This window comes from Arabidopsis thaliana, assembly GCF_000001735.4.
Source record: "Arabidopsis thaliana chromosome 1 sequence".
Classification (NCBI taxonomy): Eukaryota; Viridiplantae; Streptophyta; class Magnoliopsida; order Brassicales; family Brassicaceae; genus Arabidopsis; species Arabidopsis thaliana.
In genome coordinates, this window is record NC_003070.9 from 4,595,174 (window position 1) to 4,611,505 (window position 16,332).

General features: G+C 34.8%; 5 protein-coding genes across 6 annotated transcripts; 4 read left to right on the top strand and 1 right to left on the bottom strand.

Annotated features, from left to right (window-relative positions):
• The first annotated feature begins 2,393 nt into the window (after positions 1-2,393).
• Positions 2,394-3,968, top strand: NUB (C2H2 and C2HC zinc fingers superfamily protein). The gene is made up of 5 exons (NM_101210.3): positions 2,394-2,612; positions 2,717-2,823; positions 3,062-3,175; positions 3,253-3,340; positions 3,426-3,968. Coding segments are annotated over exons 1-5 (624 nt in total). The 5' UTR covers positions 2,394-2,610; the 3' UTR covers positions 3,739-3,968.
• Positions 3,969-6,061: 2,093 nt separating this feature from the next.
• Positions 6,062-8,462, top strand: AT1G13410 (Tetratricopeptide repeat (TPR)-like superfamily protein). The gene is made up of 2 exons (NM_101211.4): positions 6,062-6,476; positions 6,701-8,462. Exons 1-2 carry the CDS (start codon positions 6,353-6,355, stop codon positions 7,999-8,001), a joined length of 1,425 nt encoding a protein of 474 aa, NP_172798.2. The 5' UTR covers positions 6,062-6,352; the 3' UTR covers positions 8,002-8,462.
• Positions 8,463-9,514: 1,052 nt separating this feature from the next.
• On the top strand, positions 9,515-10,894 carry ST4B (sulfotransferase 4B). The gene has a single exon (NM_101212.3). It carries the CDS (start codon positions 9,698-9,700, stop codon positions 10,691-10,693), a length of 996 nt encoding a protein of 331 aa, NP_172799.1. The 5' UTR covers positions 9,515-9,697; the 3' UTR covers positions 10,694-10,894.
• Positions 10,895-11,326: 432 nt separating this feature from the next.
• Positions 11,327-12,607, top strand: ST4C (sulfotransferase 4C). The gene has a single exon (NM_101213.3). The coding sequence runs from the start codon at positions 11,357-11,359 to the stop codon at positions 12,410-12,412; it is 1,056 nt and encodes a 351-aa protein (NP_172800.2). The 5' UTR covers positions 11,327-11,356; the 3' UTR covers positions 12,413-12,607.
• A 296-nt stretch (positions 12,608-12,903) lies between these two features.
• GAPC2 (glyceraldehyde-3-phosphate dehydrogenase C2) lies at positions 12,904-15,705 on the bottom strand. 2 transcript variants are annotated; one of them, NM_101214.4, is made up of 11 exons: positions 15,318-15,705; positions 15,195-15,224; positions 15,003-15,103; positions 14,687-14,802; positions 14,496-14,595; positions 14,263-14,409; positions 14,102-14,162; positions 13,919-14,016; positions 13,690-13,832; positions 13,518-13,601; positions 12,904-13,424 (listed from the first exon to the last, which is right to left on the bottom strand). In NM_101214.4, the coding sequence occupies exons 1-11, from the start codon at positions 15,319-15,321 to the stop codon at positions 13,292-13,294; spliced, it is 1,017 nt and encodes a 338-aa protein (NP_172801.1). In that variant the 5' UTR covers positions 15,322-15,705; the 3' UTR covers positions 12,904-13,291. The 2 variants fall into 2 exon arrangements, with proteins under 2 accessions (NP_172801.1, NP_001077530.1); NM_001084061.1 differs by having other exon boundaries at positions 13,023-13,424; positions 14,102-14,148; positions 14,333-14,409; positions 15,318-15,474.
• Positions 15,706-16,332: the final 627 nt, after the last annotated feature.

Consider the following 16,332-nt stretch of genomic DNA (forward strand, 5'->3'; position numbering starts at 1 on the left):
ACAATTATTTTTTAAGTTTATAAATGATGGTGATCGGTAGTAATTTAATCATGGAAAGTAACAATGGTAAGATTCAACGATGCGTAATAAGAAAATTTGAAAAATAAAAAAGATAATCTCTATTAGATTTTATAAAATGACGGCGGTGTAAAATGATAAAATTACAAAAATATCAATTACAATATTTTGAAATGTATAGAAATAACGGCGGTAGGTATAAAAAGAATATGGAAATAATATTGACAATATTTATTATTTATAAGATGATGGTGTTGTGTAATATAAAATTTATGGAAATAACAATAACAATATTTGTTAAAAAATTAAAAAATATAACGGTATTCATTAGGGTTATAAAAATGACGGAGGTACGTTGTATATATAAAAGAAAAAAAATGACGGTGATGCAAACTGACAAAATTACGGAAATTAAAATTACAAGATTTTTAGGTTTTTTAAAAAATGGAGGTGTGTAGCGACATAATTAGAAAAATAACAATGACAATTGGTTTATAAAAATGACGGGATACTAAAGAAAAAATAACAATGAGATATTTTGGGTCTATGTATATTATGGCGGTGTGAATGATTATATTAAGAAAATAAGAATGACGAGACATTTTAGGTTTCTAAAATTTACGAAGTTGCAAGATGACCTAGATTTTTTTAGGTTTATGTGAGTCGTCCTCTCTCACGCTACTATGTAAAGCGTAGCTCGTTTGAACTAGTTGATGAAAGTCTTTGCCTTTCAAGCCTTGTATCATGCCCTGTTTCAGCTCGCATTTTGATTTTTTCTTCGATTTAGTATGTAACATTTTGTTTAGTTTTGATAAGTGTTATTGATGGTTCCAATTCCCTCGGTGTGCTTTTGTTTTGTTGATCCTTCTGCTGCAGCATTGTGGTGCTATTAAGTACTTCAAGTCGAATTTTAGGAGAAAAAGATGTTTGGACTTCGTTTGTTTGACCAATCTGATGTTTGGTCTTGGTTCAACTCCTCATGGTCAAGTTGAGTCAAATTCTGGTTCAATCGTGGTTCTACACTTCTACTAGATATTAGCTATTGGACTAGTTAGCCATTGGGCCTATGGGCTCTGCAAAACATATTTATCAAAAAAGAATGGAAAGAAAAATCTACTTAGATTGACATTTTCCCGTACTACTTGAGCTGTGTGTATCCAAAGCTGAGGTTCTAGCAGTTTCGTTGTTCTTTTGGCAAGGCAATCAAGTTTTGATCTCAAAAATAGTATCCGCCCTTAAATATATATCTTGTAAATAAATAGAAGGTCTACAAGAGTAATCAAATAACCAGAATTTCACGGTGTATTAGAAGCGATAATTACGGATTGGGTTTGCATTTTGCAAAGCTTCTACAGTGCATGTTCCACGACAAAATGCAGTATTAATTTTGGTGATTGTTATTTTTTGGGTATTGTATATTAGTGAAGTATATTTCTGAGGGGACCAATGTAACAACTATCTTTAGCATCAGAGATCATAATGAGTAATGAGTAATGACTACTGCCTAGCTCATCTCTACATATTAGGGCTTCTCTTACATTTCTTTGTAACTTCTATTTGGCTTTGAAGGAGTGAGTATTAATTTATAGGCAAATTTCTTTCTTTGGTATGAATGTGAGTTTAAATGTTACTTCTTTCTTTCCAAGAAAATTAGGTGGTCTCTTATAGAAAATACATTTTATAAGTTCGCATAACCTCAAGTACTCATGTTTAATAACTTCATTTAAAGAGATCATTTAGTCTATATTTCAAAATTTCAAATTACTTGAATATAATAACTAGTTTCCTTTATTTGATTGAGTAGTAGCACGATACTGTGTATGTATATAAAAGAAAGACAAAACAACAAATTTAATCTGAAAGATTCGACGAAAATTAAAAGGACTTAAAATTGAAAATATTTATTTTTGGAACTGTGAGATTTTGATTGAAACTCGTACTGACTATACAGTTATTATATGTGAATTCGACAGTGACTTGAGAAAAGATAGGTTTTGGAATTTGATCTTTAGCCTAATATCAATTTCATTACATATTTTAGTGTTACTCATTTGTATATCCTATGTTTAGTCTTTATTTATTTTATTTTAGTTTTGTTGACAGCGATTCGTTATGTTATTATATTAGTGAGAACCTGTAACAAACTAAACTTTTGGTCCAAGTACTTACCGTCTGATCGTTCAAAGAAAAAAAAAACAGAAATGTTAATTAAAAAGTAGAGATTAAAAGAAAATTAATAATAGAGTAAAAATGAAAAATCAATTGGATATAACATCACACAAAATTATTAACAATACATTTTCATATATCGGACTTGTTATATACTTATATGTATATGTGAATATGACCATTATATACACAAAGGGATACCTTGACACATAAAGTCCCCTCAACCTATAGTCCTCTTGCATAAAAGTCACAAAGCCCTCCACTTTGAGTTCCATGCTCAATGTTCTCATTTCTAAAGAGATAAAAAAGAGAGAGATAAACTGATTAAAAGAAATTTCACAAAGCTCTCTTTAATTTATCCCTCCATCTTCACTCTCTCAACTCTTTATCCTTAGTTTCGTCTCTCCTGTCTTCTTGGTAACCATGTATGTTCTCTCTCTCTCTCTCTCCTGTCCTCTCTTCATGTCTCTCTCATTATTTCTCTAACTAAATCTGATTCTAAAATTTTAAACTGTAATTTTTTTTGCAGGAGAGCTGATGAAAATAACACTTTAGATCTTAATAACTTACCTGATGATCCTTCTAGAGACATTTTCCCATTCTTTGAAGAAGGCTTCTCTTCATCTTCTTCTTCTGGTACACACTACTCTCCCTTTTCTTTTAATTATTTGAATAAAGTTTTGTAAATGATTAAATTAATCTCCCCACCTTCTGCTTTGGGTGATTGTTTGTAATAAATATGATACTAGAGTCAACATCATAATAGTAAATTAAGGTTTGGAAACCAAAAAAGTTTTGATCTAATCATTAGACGTACATTTTTGTATTAATTTAGATAAATCTAATTAAGCTATTAATCTTTATTATTGAGTAGGAGGGTTTAGAGAGAAGCAAACAAAAGATGGGAAAGAGTATGAATGTAGATTTTGTTCACTAAAGTTCTTCAAATCTCAAGCTCTCGGTGGCCACATGAACCGCCACCGTCAAGGCAAGATCCCATTATTCTCTATATTATGTATATACACTAATACACATATCTTATTTTTTTTGGGGTTGGTGAAATAGAAAGAGAGACGGAGTCACTAAACAAAGCTCGTGAACTTGTTCTTCGCAACGATAGCTTTCCTCCTCATCAAGGACCTCCATCGTTTAGGTACTTTTAGTTTCTATTTTCTTTAACAATGTTTTACTCATTTTACATTTGATATCTTACTATAAATATTGATGTAAATATATAGTTATCATCAAGGAGATGTGCATATAGGAGACCTAACACAATTTAAACCAATGATGTACCCACCGAGACATTTCTCACTCCCCGGCTCTTCCTCCATCCTCCAGCTGCAACCACCATATCTTTATCCTCCGCTGTCTTCACCGTTTCCTCAACATAACACCAACATAGGCAACAACGGTACGCGTCACCAAACCCTAACCAATAGCGTTTGCGGTGGTCGTGCACTACCTGACTCAAGTTACACCTTCATCGGTGCACCAGTGGCTAATGGTTCTAGAGTTGCTCCACATCTACCTCCACATCATGGGCTATAATGATAATAAAAAATTGAAACAAATGTATTTCTCTTTTTTGGATTTTTCTTTTCAAATTTGGTTGTTTATTAAATGTTAGACTTTAATTTATCCATCAAGTGTTTAAAATTTATCTATAGTTCAATCAAATAGAAAGCCCCGAGGGCGCCATATTCTAGGAGCCCAAACTATGTGATTGAATAAATCCTCCTCTATCTGTTGCGGGTCGAGGACTCCTTCTCCTTCCCCTTTTGGCGATATTGAAAGAGACATGACAAAGTAATTGAAAACGACAAAAAAGTGAAATGCAAATTGGAGAGGGAGTGTTTGGGGTTATGTAAGAAGATTGTATTTTGTATGAATCAAGGAGCAGCTTTTATCTATTTTTATTTTGTTTTTTTCTTATTATATACCTTTTGTCTTGGAGCTGTTTTGTGAGACCACATAGTGTTTATAATCGTTCAATATATGTTTTTTGATTATTTTTTCCTGCGGTGAAAAAAAAGATAGAACTGGAGTGACTAGAGAGAGGAGAGATCAAGTTAGACCTGGACGTTCAGAAGTTGAGTTCTAACTAACTCGTCCACTTTTTGCTGTGGGGATTAATCTTTTTTTTTCTTTTGAAACAATTTTTTTCTATCGCATTATATTTGAATTTAATTAGTTTTGTTAGCCAATTCATTGTTAGATTATACGTAATGGTCTTGTGGAAAGAAATTGAATTTATTTTTATTTGGTTACTCTAGGGACTATATATAGTTCGTGTGAACAAGAAAGAAAAAACATTCAAATTACATTGCAAACCTAACAAAATCCAAAACCCAAACTAAAAAATCACTTTGTATCATGTAAACCAGTCAAAAGTAGTGATCAATAAGAGATAGAGAGAGAAGAGATATGTATGATATCAAGCTCAAGCATGTTTGTGTGATAAAAGGAGAAAAAAAGAGTCAAACATGAAAAGAAGAAACATATCATGGTTTTGTGAAAGAAGGCTAAACCCTAGAGTGTATTTACAGTCTTCCCAAGAGGCATATATATGTATATATAAAAATAAATAAATAATCAGAAAGCGAAGGGAGAGAGATTGAGTGGATCAATATAGATATGTGTATGAGAGAATAAGTTACGATTATTAAAAAGTTAAATTGGTCTGAGTCATAGACACAACTGTGGAAGGACTCATTGATGCAGTTAAGTTTCTTTTGTTTCAGTCTGTCGATTACAAACCCTATTCCCTTAAATCAGCTTTTACCATTTCATAGCTTTACTCCTCAATTTCAACTCTACCCTACTCCTATATATGTATATAATAATATGAGTGTATTCACACATGTACCCATTCCTTTTACTTGTGAATATAGTGTGAACAAACTATAGAGGTAAAATAAGTAATAACTCTCTTTGTTCCTTCTGAGAAAAATTAACATGCATGTAAATGTAACAATGTGACAAGATGAATCTAATAAACATATGTAGTGATCATCAATCATTCACATCAACCTTGATATATATATACATCAGTGTGTTGCATATAAACAACAAAAAAACAAAAATAAATGCATACTAGCTCCCTATGTAAGCACATACATAAAAATTAAAATCATTTAAGCAGTGACATAACATCACATGATATAGGTGTGCATCTATCTATATTCTAGAGCATACCAATTCAAGTAAATATCCCTGAATCTCATGAAAATAGCAAAAATGGAAAACATGATACTTGTTTAAATAAGAGGGAAACGGGTAAGTACTAAGTAGGGGCTAAGAAAATTAGATGTGTTTCAAAAGGAAAGCAAAACTTTTACTATTTATGCCAATAAAAAGAAAGTTAGGGTTCAATTACCGATTGCTATATTATTAGAATAGGCTGCATCTGCTGTTCCTAAACAATGACACCGCCCATCTCTATTACACACCTCTATAAGCATACATTTACTTAACTTTTTATAGATATGTATAGGGCTGTTTATTTTAGGTATGTTTTAAGTAATGCAATTTCAGAGTTCCCTAGGCTGGATAGTTTGGGTTTAGTATAAGATACGCGTAGTTTCGGTATACAAAAGTATTGGCTAATCTCTGAAAAAAACACAAAACTAAAAATTGGATATGATTTGGACAGATTTAAAATTTTATGGAAAATTGAGTAAACACACATATCAATCATCAATCCATTGAAATCAACAAGTGATAATAAAAAAATTAACTCTCTTTTTTCTCGTTAGTTAGAATCGAATGGTAAAAAAATACTACTACACAATTTCTAATTTTCCTACAGAAGGAGCAAATAATTACCTAACCTTCTAAGTAATTGAGAAGGTATTGACTTTGTCTTCAAAGCCTCCACTTTGGGAATCTGATTGTGAACTAAAGGCGCCAAATCGAAACAGTTTCATTGGGAGCTTTCATCAAATTCTCTGGGGAAAGACTCAATCTTTTTGTATTTTCTCGTGACAAATCTGTTACGTTTGTTCCTGAATATCGAAAATTGCGAGAGTTTCTCTAGTTTCAGCTTCTAAGTCACCAAAGAGGCTATTGGAAGAAAAGTTCATCTCTTTCTTGGAATCATGTAAAACCCAGAAACAGCTTCTTCAAATTCAATCTCAAACCGTATGTCACGAGTTACTACAGAATGATTACGTCGCTCCGAGACTCGTCGCTGCTTGTTGCCGAATCACGAGAATTGATTACGCACGCCAAGTGTTCGACAGAATCTCTCAACCAAATGTTTCTGTTTGGAATGCTATGTTTAATGGGTATGCACAAAAAGATTTGTCTTTTGAAGTTTTGTTGTTGTTCAAGAGAATGAGAAGCTTTGATGTGATGCCCAATTGTTTTACTCTTCCCGTAGTTTTAAAAGCTTGCGTGATGGTTAAGGATCTTAGACAGGGAGAGGAGTTACAGTGTTTTTCAATAAAAACAGGGTTTAGGTCAAATGCTTATTTAGGAACTAAGTTGATTGAGATTTACTCATGTGCAGGAGTGATAGCATCGGCGAATAAGGTGTTTTGTGAGATGGTTGAGAAAAATGTAGTTCTTTGGACTTCGATGATCAATGGGTATCTTTTGAATAAGGACTTAGTCTCTGCTCGACGCTATTTTGATTTGTCGCCTGAGAGAGATATTGTGTTGTGGAACACTATGATATCTGGTTATATTGAAATGGGGAATATGTTAGAGGCTAGGAGTCTTTTTGATCAAATGCCTTGTAGGGATGTCATGTCGTGGAATACGGTTTTAGAGGGTTATGCAAATATTGGAGATATGGAAGCATGTGAAAGGGTTTTTGATGATATGCCAGAGAGAAATGTGTTCTCTTGGAATGGTTTGATCAAGGGATATGCTCAAAATGGGCGGGTTTCTGAAGTGTTGGGTTCTTTTAAGAGAATGGTAGATGAAGGGAGTGTTGTTCCTAACGATGCAACAATGACTTTAGTTTTATCCGCTTGTGCAAAGTTAGGAGCTTTTGATTTCGGGAAATGGGTACATAAGTATGGAGAAACTCTTGGTTACAATAAGGTAGATGTTAATGTTAAGAATGCTTTGATTGATATGTATGGAAAATGCGGAGCTATAGAGATAGCTATGGAAGTCTTCAAAGGCATAAAGAGAAGAGATTTGATAAGTTGGAATACCATGATCAACGGTTTAGCTGCACATGGACATGGAACTGAGGCCTTAAATTTATTCCATGAGATGAAAAATTCCGGAATTAGTCCGGACAAGGTAACATTCGTCGGTGTTTTATGTGCCTGTAAACACATGGGTTTGGTTGAAGATGGCTTGGCTTATTTCAATTCCATGTTTACTGATTTCTCAATAATGCCTGAGATTGAGCATTGCGGTTGTGTAGTGGATTTACTATCACGGGCTGGATTTTTAACACAAGCTGTTGAGTTTATAAACAAAATGCCGGTAAAAGCGGATGCTGTTATATGGGCTACTCTTCTTGGAGCTTCAAAGGTTTATAAGAAGGTGGACATTGGCGAAGTTGCGCTTGAAGAGTTGATCAAGCTTGAACCAAGAAACCCGGCTAATTTCGTTATGCTCTCAAACATATATGGAGATGCAGGAAGATTTGATGATGCTGCAAGGCTAAAAGTTGCTATGAGAGACACAGGGTTTAAGAAAGAAGCAGGTGTTAGCTGGATTGAGACCGATGATGGTTTAGTGAAGTTTTATTCTTCGGGAGAGAAGCATCCTCGAACAGAGGAATTACAGAGGATCTTGAGAGAACTGAAGAGCTTCAACATCCTTCGTGACGAAGAACATTTTATGTAATCTTGTAGAGCTTTTGTCAAGCTTAAACTTTTTCCATTACCGGAATTTGTTGTGAAGAACATTCTGCAATGTGGAAGCGGAACCCTCACACTGTTGACGTATAGGAATTTGAATTTCTTAAAGCAGTTTACAAAGAGCCTTGTGCTCAGCTGAATAAGCTTGCTGAGTTCTTGAGTTGTCCATTTACCGCAAAAGAAGAAGAGGTTTTATACTTTTGTAATCTGAGCTTTTAAGAGGTCAACAAGATCATGAATGGAATGGGTCACAAGAAGTATATGACTACTGAAATGGACAACAATATCGGCGAGTTAACAAAAGATCCCATATAGCACACTAGTTAAATTTTCTTGATTGCCAATGTTTTGGATTCGTTATTCGACAAGGGAAAACTTTTTTTTTTTTTTTTTCAAACAATCCATTTCAATATTGTATATATTAGTAAATTTCTTATTGCGTAACAAAATTCCGCAGTATCACAAAAAAGCTATACTCATCATAATTGCTGAATTTATCGGGTTTAAATTTCAAAATCCGGCAGTAGAAAACCACTTTTTAGTTTCAAACTTTTTAATTATATGTCTTTCGATATTGTATAGATTAATAAATATTCATGATTTTACAAAAAACATGTTGTAGCACAAAGGCTAAATTCATCTTCATTGTTGAACTTATTAGGTTCAAAGGCAGTGTAAAAGTTTTTTTATTTAATTTTAAATTTTCTAATTATCTGTCTCTAGTTATTGTATATATTAGTAAATATGTATGATTTAACCAAATATCCGCTGTAGCACAAAGGGTAAATACATCTTTGTTGATGACCTTTCCGGGTTTAAAGCCCGGCAGCAGAAAATCTTTTAGTTTTAATTTTTAACTGTTTAGTTATCTGTAAAGCTAATTTCATCTTCATTGATGGGGTAATTAGTAAATATGTACTGTATTAGTAAATAAGTTTACACTAGTTTAATTTGTCGTGATTGCCGAACTTGCAAGTTAATAATCCCCACACTTTTGCTCTTTGTGTTTTGTCTATTGCTAGCTGAAGCGCTTCAAAATACTTCTTGTTGAAGAAGAAGAATTTCAAGAACATTTTATGTAATCTTATAGAGAAGTTTTTTTTGTCAAGATTAGACTTTTCCATCACCGAAATTAGCTGTAAACAACTTTCTGCGATGTAGAACCGGAAACTTCAGGTCAATGAATTTGTATTAAAAGAAAAAAAAGGAAAGAATTTGTAGTAGTTAACATTTTCTTACAACAATTTACAAATCACGTTGCCAGTTTCGAATTGCTAGAAATCGTTTCATGCCACCAACTTCGATCACTCAAGATTTCAAGATCACTTTATTGGTATACAAAACAAAATGTCTTATCAACTTGATATTATGCCTCTTATGCCACCAAATACAAGTTTTGTTTTTGAGGCTAAAATCCAAATATAAGTTAGTTGGACTTTTGTATGTTTGTAATTTAACAATCTTATATTACGGGTTGAAAAAAATAAATCAACCACCACGTTATTTCATGAACGTTATAAAGGATCTCTCAAGATATGAAAGATCACATGTTTTGTACACATCAGCTTTCAACGTGTGTAACGTGAGTGTTTGATCAACTACTACGTTAACATCCAACACTATAAATAGTAATTTTGCGATTGCAATAAGTCACAACACTCGACACAAAAGCAAAAACAAAAATGGGTGAGAAAGATATTCCAAGGAACTTGAAGGAAGAAGAAGAAGAAGAAGAAGAAAACCAAAGTGAAGAAACCAAAAGTTTGATCTCTTCACTTCCTTCAGACATAGATTGCTCAGGGACCAAGTTGTACAAGTACCAAGGATGTTGGTACGACAAAGATATTCTCCAAGCAATCCTCAATTTCAACAAAAACTTTCAGCCACAAGAAACGGATATAATTGTTGCTTCTTTCCCCAAATCGGGTACGACTTGGCTCAAGGCACTCACATTCGCACTCGCGCAAAGATCAAAACACACTTCAGACAATCATCCTCTGCTAACTCATAATCCTCATGAGCTAGTGCCGTACCTCGAGCTCGATCTTTATCTCAAAAGCTCGAAACCGGATTTGACCAAGTTGCCATCATCATCTCCGAGATTGTTCTCAACCCACATGTCCTTTGATGCGCTTAAAGTACCGTTGAAAGAGTCTCCTTGCAAGATCGTGTACGTGTGCAGGAACGTGAAAGACGTATTGGTATCACTTTGGTGTTTCGAAAACTCCATGAGTGGAGAAAACAATTTAAGTCTCGAGGCTTTGTTCGAGTCTTTATGTAGCGGAGTTAACTTATGCGGTCCCTTATGGGAAAATGTGTTAGGCTATTGGAGAGGAAGCTTGGAAGATCCTAAGCATGTGCTTTTCTTGAGGTACGAGGAGTTGAAGACGGAGCCTCGTGTGCAAATCAAGAGACTTGCAGAGTTCTTAGATTGTCCATTCACAAAGGAAGAAGAAGATAGTGGAGGTGTAGACAAGATCTTGGAACTTTGTTCTCTAAGAAACCTTAGCGGTTTGGAGATCAACAAAACAGGAAGCTTGTCGGAAGGAGTAAGTTTCAAGAGTTTTTTCCGTAAAGGGGAAGTTGGTGATTGGAAGAGTTATATGACTCCTGAAATGGAAAACAAAATCGACATGATTGTTGAGGAGAAACTTCAAGGCTCTGGTTTGAAATTGTAGAGTTCATATCTCTATGTATATGTGTGGGAACAGGTTTAATCTCAAACCTAATAATGCTGGTTTGTTCTTTTCTTGTATGCAATGTAATAAAAGTTACTTTGATGTAAGGTTAAGAGTTTAAGATTCTTAGTGATGTGTTGTTGTTTTTGTTTCGTTTGATAATGAATAAAGCTAGCGGCTTTTCTTCTTCGCCAAGGCATACAACAATCATTTTTCTTTTTTTTTAATAATTGAAAAGTTGGAGTCCAATTGACCTTAATTTCATAAAACATGCCATGTGCGCCGGTTTAATAGCAGTTGACATAATGAGACTTTTAGTTGAACGGAAAAGCCACAAAACTAACTCAATTATCATAAAAACCAAAACAATGGTTTCGGTATAAAGAACCTTATAAAAAGACCCCATGCATGTTCGTTGGTGAAGTGTCCATGTTTACGATATATACAATGGACTAGATTCCTATATACTAGTATTTTTTAATTTCTTAGTGACATGATTGGTTAATATTTGTTAGAAAAAAGTCGAAGATTATAACATTATTTTGTTCTATGTATATAAGGTCAATAATGGAGCGTAATTTTATATTAGTAAAATGCTGCATTTAAGTTTAGCACTTTAAAATCAACTAAAATGTTCACTTAACAAAACAAGAACCAAAAAAAATGGATGAGAAAGATATTCTAAGGAACTTGAGGGAAGAAGAAGAAGAAGAAGAAGAAAATCAAAGCGAAGAAACCAAAATTTTGATCTCTTCACTTCCTTGGGAGATAGATTACCTTGGGAACAAGCTTTTCAAGTACCAAGGATATTGGTACTACGAAGACGTTCTCCAATCAATCCCCAATATACACTCGAGTTTTCAGCCACAAGAAACCGATATAGTTGTTGCTTCTTTCTACAAATCGGGCACGACTTGGCTCAAAGCACTCACATTTGCACTCGTTCAACGATCAAAACACTCGTTAGAAGATCATCATCATCCTCTGCTATCTCATAACCCTCATGAGATAGTACCGTACCTCGAGCTAGATCTGTATCTCAACAGCTCAAAACCGGACTTGACCAAGTTCTTATCATCATCATCATCATCATCATCTCCGAGATTGTTCTCAACTCATATGTCCTTGGACGCGCTTAAACTACCCTTGAAGAAGTCTCCTTGCAAGGTAGTGTACGTGTGCAGGAACGTGAAAGACGTGTTGGTGTCACTTTGGTGTTTCCTCAATGCCAACAAGGGAGTAGAATGGGGAGATTTTAGCCAAAATGAAAAGATCATTCGAGCGGAGAATTATTCTTTCAAGGCTATATTTGAGTCATTCTGCAACGGAGTTACCCTACACGGTCCCTTTTGGGACCATGCACAGAGCTATTGGCGAGGCAGCTTGGAAGATCCTAAGCATTTTCTTTTCATGAGGTACGAGGAGTTGAAAGCGGAGCCTCGTACTCAGGTCAAGAGACTTGCAGAGTTCTTGGATTGTCCATTCACTAAGGAAGAGGAAGATAGCGGAACTGTAGACAAGATCTTGGAACTTTGCTCTCTAAGTAATTTAAGCAGTTTGGAGATCAACAAAACTGGATCCTTGGGTGGAGTAGATTACAAGACTTATTTCCGTAAAGGACAAGTTGGTGACTGGAAGAGTTATATGACCTCTGAAATGGTAAATAAAATCGATATGATCGTCGAGGAGAAACTCAAAGGTTCCGGTTTGAAATTCTAGAATTATGCGTGTGCTTTGTGAAGAACTGCAGAAAAAGTGTTCTTGAATGCGTTATTTAATAATAAAAGTTACATTGTCATATATATAACTTTGATGTATCATTACAACTGATGTGTGGTTTTTGTTCTCTTTGATGTTGCAATAAAAACCTTCTTTACTTCTATGTTCCTTTAATAACTAGCGTGTGATCTCATGAGTACCATTTCAATAGTGGCATGTTACTCTTCATTTACGACTAATAAAGTAATAAAATAATCGTATTATCACATGCAATAACATGTCACTATTGAAAATACGAGTTTCCTATTAACTTTAAAAGTTAGCATGCAAATAAAATTATAATATCAATCATTTTACAATGATGTCAACCAAAAAATTGGATCTTCGCAATTGCAAGGAAATACTAAATTCCAATTTTTGATCCTCCGTTTCAACAAACTTGGCTGATTCGTTAAAAAACAATGTGGCGATGCTTATCAACCAATAAATCCGTCTCAGTAACTTTTGCTTTCAATCGAAGATGATTGACCTAATGTGAGCTATATGACTAGGAAGAACCATTTTGGTGGAGAAGCTCAAGTACAAATAGACTATTAAAAATACGAGAAGAGGACGTTCAATGTTCCAGTTGCCAGTTGGGTTTGAGTTAGCACGAGAAAGTAATGAACTAAAAACTTAATTAACATAAAAAACCAAACCAATGGTTTCAGTAAATAAAGCAGGGAAACATTAAGAGAAAGCAAAAAGACAAAAGCTACAAACTCTCATGACTGCGCATGGAATCAGTGAAAAAACATAACAACTCGAGTTTTCTTTTCTCCTTTTTTTTATTCAGAACAGTACGAACTCAACCACACACAAACTCTCGCCGGTGTAAGCTTAGGCCTTTGACATGTGAACGATAAGGTCAACGACACGAGAACTGTAACCCCATTCGTTGTCGTACCATGACACCAACTTCACAAACTTGTCGCTCAATGCAATCCCAGCCTTGGCATCGAAAATGCTTGACCTATAAACACAAACCCAATATTTCAATTATTTGCTCTCGCCATTTATAAGATCAGAAAACTGTATATCACTCTACAGACAATATTTTTTATACCTGTTGTCACCAACAAAGTCGGTAGACACAACATCATCCTCAGTGTATCCCAAAATTCCCTTCATTTTGCCTTCAGATTCCTCCCTGAAAAGTTTTAACCAAAATCTTTTGTAAGTACCCAATAAATTCTAATATGATATGGTTAGGACTGAGGGTCCTTGATGGTTCTCACTTGATGGCCTTCTTGATTTCGTCGTATGTTGCAGCTTTCTCAAGTCTAACGGTGAGATCAACAACTGAGACATCAACGGTTGGAACACGGAAAGACATTCCGGTCAATTTTCCATTGAGGGATGGCAACACTTTCCCAACAGCCTATCAACAACCATGATACAAAAATCAGATTCAACATAATTTCTCAATCAAAATCAATTAAAACAAATAAGAGGCTGAAATGATACCTTGGCGGCACCAGTGCTGCTAGGAATAATGTTGAAGGAAGCAGCTCTTCCACCTCTCCAGTCCTTCATTGATGGACCATCAACTGTCTTCTGAGTAGCTGATCACCAAAACAACAGTTACTATTGAGTCAAATATACATATTTTCAAGAATCAACCCAATGAAACCAAATATAAATACGTACCAGTGATAGAGTGGACAGTGGTCATGAGTCCCTCAACAATGCCAAACCTGTCATTAATAACCTGCACAAATAGATTGCAACTGTAAGAGAAATGATTCAACTTAAAATTCAGAATTCAGAACAATTTACACAAGTTTATGGGTTGAAACAGAAAAAGATACCTTGGCAAGAGGAGCAAGGCAGTTAGTGGTGCAACTAGCGTTGGAAACAATGTCAAGGTCAGACTTGTACTCGTGCTCGTTGACACCAACAACGAACATGGGCGCATCTTTGCTTGGGGCAGAGATGACAACCTTTTTAGCACCACCCTGAATAACAATGAAACAATATGATGATGATATAGATCTTAAATAAACAAGTTCTCGACTATTATATAAAAGATCCAAGTTCAAACCTTCAAGTGAGCAGCAGCCTTGTCTTTGTCAGTGAAGACACCAGTAGACTCAACAACAAAGTCAGCTCCAGCCTCACCCCATGGGATGTCCTCAGGGTTCCTTCAAAAATAAAACACCACAAATCAGAATTTCACAACTCTCAATAACATAACAGAGAACCACTATAATAAAATCATCCATGATTATGTACCTGATGCCGAAAACAGTGACTGGCTTCTCACCGAAGAGAAGAGTTTTGTCATCCTTCACCTTAAGCTCATGGTGCTTCCACTGACCGTGAACACTGTCATACTTAAACATGTATGTCTGCAACAAATCGATACCATATACACAATCAGTCAAAACGAATTTACAGAGAATCAACATAGAAGAAGAATACAACAAAGCAAGTTCTCAGATCTATATGATAAACAGCACACACCATCATGTATATTAACAAAAATTCAGATAAAACTATTAACTCAAATCCAGATACGAACTAGTATCGAAGAGAAGAAGAAACGAACCATGTACTCGGTGGTGATGAAAGGATCGTTAACAGCGACGAGCTCAACATCATCCCTCTGAAGAACAACTCTAGCAACCAAACGACCGATTCTTCCGAAACCTTCACGAAGATTCAAAACTCAGCTTCTACAGATCCAAATCACTTAAACCTAACCAAAAAACTTATGGAATTCGATAAGAAAAACACTCACCGTTGATTCCGATTCTGATCTTCTTGTCAGCTACACAAACCAAAATTACGATCAGATTCAAAAAGTATCAACGAAAGAACAATAAATCGAAGAATCGCAGATCAACAAGAGCGAGAAGCTTACCCATTTTGCGAAATTGAGATCGAGAGAGATTTAGATGATATCGAGAGAGAAGAGAATGTGAAAATAGTGAGTGAGGGTTTGGGTTTGGTGAGGATTTAGGGTTATTTAAAAGAGAAGAAGAACGTGATGATGAAAATTGAAAATATGATCGAGTGGCTGAGATTTTTTCTTGGGAAAAAGGCTAATAGATTAGATTCACTAATTAATATTACTATATTGTACTTTACTTTCTTTCTTATTTACCATTTTTACCCATCGTTTATGGGTAGGATTAAGAACTGATTTGGGGAAACTAATGGCGCTTGGATTCACGCGCAGGCTGATGGAATATTCGAGGTTTAATACTCTAATCCTATGGGCTGGGCCGGTGCACGCAAGACTGCAACGTAGCAGATTTTGTATATATTCCTTTTGACAGCCAATGAGCTTTGCCAATAGCCAAATTTGTTTTTCTTTTTATTTAATTTTCATAAGATTTTGTATTATTGTTGTTGTCAAACCATAATTTTCCTTAATAAATCCAAAGTAACTGCAATAGTATGCTCATTTTTTAATTTTGCGTAACAAGTAACACCACTGTCTTCTATACATGTATCTTGTGATACCATTCATGGTAAATTCAATTATTATCGGATCAACTTTATCATCCAGTTCATTATAGTGAAAGTTACTCTCAAATGTCAATTCTCACTCAACATTCAGCAACATTACTCCAACCATTGTTTTAGAATAATCAAGGTGAAGATTTGACTTCATAAACACTATATTTAAAGGTGTTTTGTTTTAATCAATTTAGATGTGTAGATGCTTGTAGACGTCTTTATCGAATTACTGGTTGCTTACTGTTTCAAATATTTATAATTTGACACAAGTACATATGGTGTTGTATATTTATCTAATCGTGACTCTATACCAAGACACAATAGATGCTCCACTTTGAGAGCTTTGGTAGGTCAGATGGAATGTGACAGCAAAAAAAAACATCACACCTTATGTAATAGACTAATAGGTATGA

Bases quoted from the DNA above. Each gene is read 5' to 3' on its own strand.
- ST4B (NM_101212.3), top strand. From the start codon at position 9,698: ATGGGTGAGAAAGATATTCCAAGGAACTTGAAGGAAGAAGAAGAAGAA.
- ST4C (NM_101213.3), top strand. From the start codon at position 11,357: ATGGATGAGAAAGATATTCTAAGGAACTTGAGGGAAGAAGAAGAAGAA.
- NUB (NM_101210.3), top strand. The intron at 2,824-3,061 runs GTACACACTACT...ATTATTGAGTAG, and splicing joins CTCTTCATCTTCTTCTTCTG to GAGGGTTTAGAGAGAAGCAA. The intron at 3,176-3,252 runs GCAAGATCCCAT...TTGGTGAAATAG, and splicing joins CATGAACCGCCACCGTCAAG to AAAGAGAGACGGAGTCACTA.
- GAPC2 (NM_101214.4), bottom strand. The intron at 14,596-14,686 runs GTACATAATCAT...TTATTTTTGAAG, and splicing joins GTCACTGTTTTCGGCATCAG to GAACCCTGAGGACATCCCAT. The intron at 13,425-13,517 runs GTATAAAAAATA...TTGTGTTTATAG, and splicing joins GACTTTGTTGGTGACAACAG to GTCAAGCATTTTCGATGCCA.
- AT1G13410 (NM_101211.4), top strand. From the start codon at position 6,353: ATGATTACGTCGCTCCGAGACTCGTCGCTGCTTGTTGCCGAATCACGA. The intron at 6,477-6,700 runs GTATGCACAAAA...ACTCATGTGCAG, and splicing joins TGGAATGCTATGTTTAATGG to GAGTGATAGCATCGGCGAAT.